The sequence below is a fragment of the Pinus tabuliformis genome, chromosome 1_1, assembly GCF_031772625.1.
Source record: "Pinus tabuliformis cultivar Carrire ecotype Pingquan chromosome 1_1, CPIR1, whole genome shotgun sequence".
Lineage (NCBI taxonomy): Eukaryota > Viridiplantae > Streptophyta > Pinopsida > Pinales > Pinaceae > Pinus > Pinus tabuliformis.
Window position 1 is genome coordinate 931,628,891 of NC_142297.1, and position 7,613 is coordinate 931,636,503.

At 35.8% G+C, this 7,613-nt stretch overlaps 1 protein-coding gene across 1 annotated transcript; it reads left to right on the top strand.

Annotated features, from left to right (window-relative positions):
- The first annotated feature begins 1,935 nt into the window (after nucleotides 1–1,935).
- LOC149217494 (uncharacterized) lies at nucleotides 1,936–7,376 on the top strand. Its single transcript, XM_089391375.1, has 3 exons — nucleotides 1,936–2,240; nucleotides 6,808–6,862; nucleotides 7,161–7,376. Exons 1-3 carry the CDS (start codon nucleotides 1,951–1,953, stop codon nucleotides 7,206–7,208), a joined length of 393 nt encoding a protein of 130 aa, XP_089247501.1. The 5' UTR covers nucleotides 1,936–1,950; the 3' UTR covers nucleotides 7,209–7,376.
- Nucleotides 7,377–7,613: the final 237 nt, after the last annotated feature.

The following is a 7,613-nucleotide window of genomic DNA, read 5'->3' on the forward strand; positions in this document are numbered from 1 at the left end:
TCTCAACGAGTTGGTAAGGATGAATTCTCTCAATATTTCCTTTTTTTGAAAATGATGGTCAAACTTATCAAAAATGTAATCATATCACAAATATAGGATCACCATCTCAGGAATTTAGGGCAAACTATGCAAGAAAAAGAATAAAAAGAGAGGACAGCCTCATGCTCAAAATTTTAATCGGTAAACTGTCTGCAGGTTAACATATCAGAACAAAACCTACACGACTGGTGCTAGGCCTGATGGGTTTCTGTTCTACCAGAGTTGCACAGGGCTTACACTGTCCCTTACCCCTTTTTGACATGCCATTCGGGTGGGGCAGACGAGAGCAAGAAAGAAAACCCCAATGGATGGCTTAATTTTTACATTTGGGCTACCTATTTTTTTGTTAAATCCCATGTAAAATGGAATGTGGTGTACATTATTGTTTCAGTGATAGAAAATTGAAGCATATTTTGAGACATTAAGAAAATAATGTAGGACTGTATTCATGGTCTCAGCAATCGGTTTTTAATTAAGATAGAAATATGAAACCTGGCTGTTGGATTACTGGGTCGACCAAAAGCGTATCATTTGAGGCTTTTCAATTGAATTTGTCTGAAATGCAGATTTTAGGCTGGAATTTGGCATTCAGTAACTTATTTTTGTAGGGAAGAGAAGTCTCTCAAAAAAATCAAAACAAAACAGAGATCTATTTCCAAATTCTGGTTGAGAGTTAATAAATTACAAAACTGAGTATATTTTGAGTATATATTTTTTGACCAGAAAGGATTGATATCAGAACCCTTTTTTATTATTATTGTTTATATAATATTTCCGTTTTTATTGTTTAAGCAATTGTCCTCTCTTTCAATTGAAGGAAACCTGCAAATTGTCCTATGTATCTCAAGAATTTTTATGTGAAACTGTTGATCAATATGATGTGAGAAGTTGGTAAGGTATTAATTCTTGGTTTTAGGTCTAAAACACTGTCAGGGTTGTGAGTTCAACCTATTGCGTAGAAGCTAAAACTTTTCACGGTTATACTTGCCATTTATTTTTTCATGGTCCATTTAAATCAAGGATTAGGTTTCAGCGTGGGCATTCTAAATCTTTTTCAGCATTTTCTTTCATGCATTGAACGTCCATTTCTGGATGTTGTTTAGTGTTGAAATCAATAATTTTTACAACATTTGGGTTTAGAAATTAGAAACAATGAAATCTATTTTAAAGTGCAAAAATAAATCAATGTTATATCAGTGATGAATTCTTAATCCATGAGACCACTGCAGTTGAAATTAACTCACTCAAATGTTGATGATGTAATTGATACAGGTTTTTGAATTTTTTATTCTTAATATCTTCAAAAAGTTGTTAGTTTAAATCAGATCAAAGGATTCTTTGCGCTCACCTATAACCAAAATATAGGAAAATGCTAGGTCATTTACAACATTTTCACATATAATCAAAATACAGGAAAAGTTCTAGGCCATTTACAGCATTGCACAGTTATATTCTACTGAATGGTTGCTTCTTGTTCTTTTGGGTATTTGTTATTAATTTGTGTCTCTAATTTGTGTAGCTTATTTTTAAAAGCTGTCTTGGTTATCTGATTATGTAATGACATGGTTGTGGCAGTAAATGACAATGATCAAAGGTCAAGCTGGAGTTAACAACATGAAAAGATTAAACAGAAATATAATACCGAAGGGTTCTAACAAAAAGTCAAAAATCTCCTTACGGTGTTACATGATAGTGCACGACAACATACATAACTAAGTGCATAAATATGTGCCCCTAGAATAATATGTACAGAAAAACCCAATGCAAACATTTTTTTTTGTCAATGGCAGTATTTTATATATATTGTCAAAGTTCACTTTCACATTACGAGCCACATGAAAATTTCATGATGGTAAACCTGTGTAATTTAATTGATTGATTAATAATTTAAAATCTAAGGCCCATATTAGCATGGCGCCATTATCTTCTAGCCCAAATCCTACTTTCTCACTCGTTCATGGGGCGGTCTATCCCTGGTTCGTATTGGTTCTATTCGTTTTCGGTTCTGGTCCTGGATCTGGTCCTGTGTTAGTGGTTTCTTGCTCTCTCTTGTTCTGTCAAGTTTTCTTAAACTTCAGTCTGAGAAGATGGCTTCAGCAGATGTTGAGTTCTGATGCTTCGTTGGAGGTCTTGCATGGTCTACTGACGACAGAAGCCTGCAAGAGGCTTTCAGCCCCTATGGCGAAGTCGTGGAATCCAAGGTAAAGCCATTATTTGTGTATTAATCTCTCGAATTCTCATGGTCATGTCCATCGGCGGTGGCGGCTATGGTGGCGGTGGCGGTTCTCGCTATGGTGGTGGTGATTCCGATGGTGGTAGCTGGAGGAGATAGGCAATATGATGTTGCGCTAAGGTTTTTTTTGTCTGCAAGTGGTCTTATGTTTTGGTTCTGTAATAATCCTATTGGTGGTAGAGCTATATGCTGGTAACTGTCCCTGGGCTTGGTATTTCGATGTTATGTAAACTCTGTCTGGTTTTTGATCTGGATCTCTGTTGCTCTCGATGAGCTGTATCGAAGCGGAAAATCTGGTTCTAATACGTCTGTAATTGCAATCTGAATATGCACTATACGGTTTTACTATCTCATGGTGGTTTTTTCCCAGGTTGCGAATTTCTAGTGTTTTTAAAAATGACCTGAATATGCAGTTTCACGAAATAGTTTTGGTTTCTGATGTCACATATAGACGCTTTATTTTTGGTTCAAGTATTCTTTAATGGTCCTCTGGATGGGGTGTTTTGATGGTAGGTCTCTGTAGCGTAGGGTTTGTTCTGTAACTCCCATTCTTGTCGTAAATTTTGTGTAATGGGTTTCTGCACACTGTTTCAATATAGATACTTATGTAACATCGGGCTTGTTTTGTTATTGGCTTAATAAGTGCCTTCACACAGTATCAGCATGCCAATGCTCTCTATAACCTATAGGCCAGTTAGTTGCCAAATGGTAGATAGATCGGATGGGTTTGTGCATACTGTTTCAATATCGATACTTCTGTAACATTGGGCTGGTTCTGCTATTTGTTGAGCACTATTAAGTGCCTTCACACAAAGCGCTATGTGAATCGGCATGTCAATGTTCTCTTTGAAGCAATAGGCCAGTTAGCTGCCAAACGGTAGATAGATTGGTTCTATTTTGTGTTGGAATTTTAGGCTAGATCAGTGGTTTGCTGTAGTTTATATGATAAGCTGTCATACATAACCAATGTTTCGAGTCATTGAACTGAGTTCACTTCAATAATCTCCTCTTCCCTCATTCCTTCTCCTTTTTAAATATAGCGCTTTGTTGTAGGATCTTATCTTATATCTTTGACCCTGCTACCACTCCCATGGTTCAGTTTGTGTGGACTCTGGAGGTCCACTGCTTTAAATTGGATTTGTGCGTGACCATTAATTAAACTAGGGTTCAGTATTCATGGAGCTCTATTGCTTTGTATTGGAATCATGCATGGCCATTACTTAAAATTTCATGCTTGTCCATATCAGCAATTTTTTTAATATTAACAGGCTATGCGTATATATTGTTGCATTTTCTGACCAATAATGGTGGGCTGTAAGTCATATACCCTGTTCCAAGGTAAAACAGGGTACTAATTGGTGAAGGCATTTTTTTTCTTAAATCATGTGAACTTTTGTTATTTTGAAGTAACTTCATTTCGTTTTCGGCTTGTGAAGCTTAGAGCTCTAATATAACTCCATGCCTATTATGCACTGATACTCTCGCTGGGTGCTGGGAAGTATGTACCGGCCTCTGAAGAAGCTTCGATGATCACATTCCATGTGACCCGGTGTACTCTCCTAGTTACTTTTGCTTAAAATGTTTCATTCAAAGCAGGTCAAGAGACAATGAACGCAAAATGGTAAAAGCTTATCATTTCCTCTTTGCAGGCTCTAACAGGAGGGCAGGTCTTATCCTTTAAAGTAGTGTTGTATAGGGTACTGTGACAGCAAGAACTTCGTAATCATACCTTGCATCCAATTTAAGTCAAGGCTAAAATATAACCAAATCAGTTTTCAGTTCAATCTTTCTTTTTTTCTGAGTTGGGTGAGTGTATGCATGGTGGGGGCTGAGATGGGATTTCTTTGTCTTCTGTGACTAGTTCGCCTTTCATAAATTTGAAAGTAAGGTTTAATGTGTTAACATATATACCTAATATCCAAACTTTGGTATGCAAGTCTCCAAGTTGATGTGTCAGCATATAGTCATTGTTGGTAGTTTTGATGCCATCTTACAGAGCTGGTTTATGAGGCATCATCTGCACCAAAAGCTATGGTAATCTAGAAGCAGACTTTGGGATGCAAGTCCCCACTTTGATGTGTCAGCATCTAGTCCTAATATTGCTAGTGGTTTCGGTACCATCCTATACAAAAAGCTTTGCCACTCGGGAAGCAGACTTTGGGGTGCAAATATACATTCTTTCTTCCTTCTCCTCCTTAAAAACATTATGCTTTGTCGTAAGATCTTTACATCTTTGGACTTGCTGCTCCTCCCATGTTGCTGTAGTTTATATGATAAGCTATCATCCATAACCAATGTTTCGAGTCATTGAACTGAGTTCACTTCAATAATCTCCTCTTCCCTCATTCCTTCTCCTTTTTAAATATAGCGCTTTGTTTTAGGATCTTATCTTATATCTTTGACCCTACTACCACTCCCATGGTTCAGTTTGTGTGGACTCTAGAGGTCCACTGCTTTAAATTGGATTTGTGCATGACCATTAATTAAGCTAGGGTTTAGTATTCATGGAGCTCTATTGCTTTGTATTGGAATCATGCATGGCCATTACTTAAAATTTCATGCTTGTCCATATCAGCAATTTTTTGAATATTAACAGGCTATGCGTATATATTGTTGCATTTTCTGACCAATAATGGTGGGTTGTAAGTCATATACCCTGTTCCAAGGTAAAACAGGGTACTAATTGGTGAAGGAATTTTTTTTCTTAAATCATGTGAACTTTTGTTATATTGAAGTAACTTCATTTCGTTTTCGGCTTGTAAGATTAGAGCTCTAATATAACTCCATGCCTATTATGCACTGATACTCTCGCTGGGTGCTGGGAAGTATGTACCAGCCTCTGAAGAAGCTTCGATGATCACATTCCATGTGACCCGGTGTACTCTCCTAGTTACTTTTGCTTAAAATGTTTCATTTAAAGCAGGTCAAGAGACAATGAACGCAAAATGGTAAAATCTTATCATCAGGAGGGCATGTCTTATCCTTTAAAGTAGTGTTGTATAGGGTACTGTGACAGCAAGAACTTCGTAATCATACCTTGCATCCAATTTAAGTCAAGGCTAAAATATAACCAAATCAGTTTTCAGTTCAATCTTTCTTTTTTTTTGAGTTGGGTGAGTGTATGCATGGTGGGGGCTGAGATGGGATTTCTGTCTTCTGTGACTAGTTTGCCTTTCATAAATTTGAAAGTAAGCCTCCTTTAAATTCCTACTTGTTATGATGATCCTAAAGTGAGTGTATGCATGGTGGGGGCTGAGATGGGATTTCTTTGTCTTCTGTGACTAGTTCGCCTTTCATAAATTTGAAAGTAAGCCTCCTTTAAATTCCTGCTTGTTACGATGATCCTAAATTAGACGAGAGTCTGCACATGATCGAAGTTGTCTTTATAAGTGCTTGCTTACTAACATTACGATCTTAATGCTTATTAATGCGCATTCAACACCTTGTTGGTTTACATTGTTTGATTGCTTCTGTTATTGAGCAATTCGATGCACATCTCCAACTTTCCGAGTGATTAGTTGTAATCACCATTCTCAAACACTCTATCGAATGTACATAATCTATGATTAACAAACAGACGATTAAGGAAAAAATCAAGCTTTCCACCTTCAAGAGATACTATGGGCATAATATCCATGATAAGAAGTTTGAAGGGAAAGTAAAGTTATGCTATGTTAGTGATGATAATGTTGTGCTGCAATTTTGTTGGTATTATGTAGGTATCAGTTTTTGATGATGATAGGTGAAAAAAGTATGGAGTCATGGACTCAAACTTGACATTTTAACACATATCTAGGCTGTAGAAGCCAACCAATACACCAATGTTATGTCTTCTTGGTTAGAATATTTTGCTGCTAGAATGCTAAAATCATCTGGGACTCATATTTTTTATTGCCATTTTCATAGCTTGCAGAAATGTATATTTACAAAGTTATATGTTGATAATTCATAATACATTTACTTCATTTTAACTTTTTAAAATGCAGTTGCAGGCTTATGAAGGGAAGATAGGGTCTATAAGTGTTTTTGATACTCCAATTTCTGCATTCTAAATTGTTCTTTCCATGCGAATTCCTTTCAGTTTATTTGAGGTAGAAGTCATTGTCACATTGATGCCTCAAATGTGGATATGATAATGACACTTCATTGGAAATCTCACGAGAATGTTCACAAACAACCTTAACTAGCTTTTAGCACAGGAAATATATATTATGCCACACTTAAAATTAATCAGAAAAAAATAGTATTCCAGTGTCAAGAAAGCAGGATATTGTAAAATTGTTCATTTTTAGTAGCCTCTCCTTCTCAATAAATAATTTTTTATTTAATAGTGAACATAATGTTTCCTTATATAACATGCTTGTAACCTTCTTGTATGGTTGAGACTTTTGTTATGTTGAAGGTTTCAGCTGTTCTATGCCTAGACCAATTTCAGTCCTTTCCAAGTAAACAAGAGAAAAAGACAGTTTAGAATTGCACTTTTTCTGAACTAAAGTTTGAGCATACAGTATTAATTTGTCTAGCAACTTTTGCAGCACGCTCTCCAGTTCTTCTACTTGGGACTTGTCATCATGGTATCGGGATGGTTTGGTATGTTCCAATCCAATTCACAACTTTTGTTTGTCATGGTTTGGTGTGTGATTATTGGTTTGAATATTTTGCAAGTAAAAAGAGAATATTAGACAACAGGTTTTCATACCCTTACTTAGTTAAAGTTCACTTCAATTTTTTATTTATATTTTTGGTTTTATAATTTAAAATAAATACATCAACTGAACACATGGCCTATACCTTCTAGAGTAGTTGATATTTTGTATCATTTTCCTTCCAGCAAACAATCTACAGTGTTGAATAGCTGAAAATAAGTTGTTTGTATGGATTTATGCAGAGGTCTCATGTTGGATGCAAACAGGGGAGCGACAATCAGCTCGCATGAGAATGCAATATTTAAAATCTTTTTTGAGCCAAGATGTTACTTTTTTTGACACGAAGACCAGCACTGGAGAAATTATCAGTTCTATCTCTACAGATATAGTAGTTATACAAGATGCAATTAGTGACAAGGTATATATCCTAAATTTGCAGATGAGAATGAGTTTGTATTCTCTTAAAATTATGGTTGTGCATTTTATTTTGTTTTGCATATTGACATTGTGATATAAGAAAAAACTAAAAGTCAAAAAGCTCAAATTGTTTTTTGGTCAAAGGTGTAAGAGTTGTGTACATATGCTCACCAGCATCCTTTTTTTTCCCTTTTCCTTGTTTCCTGTGACTTTGGTAAGTCAACCTAAGGAACTAGTAAATTTACAAACCAAGGGTTTTTTAGTTTTTAAAAGCAATA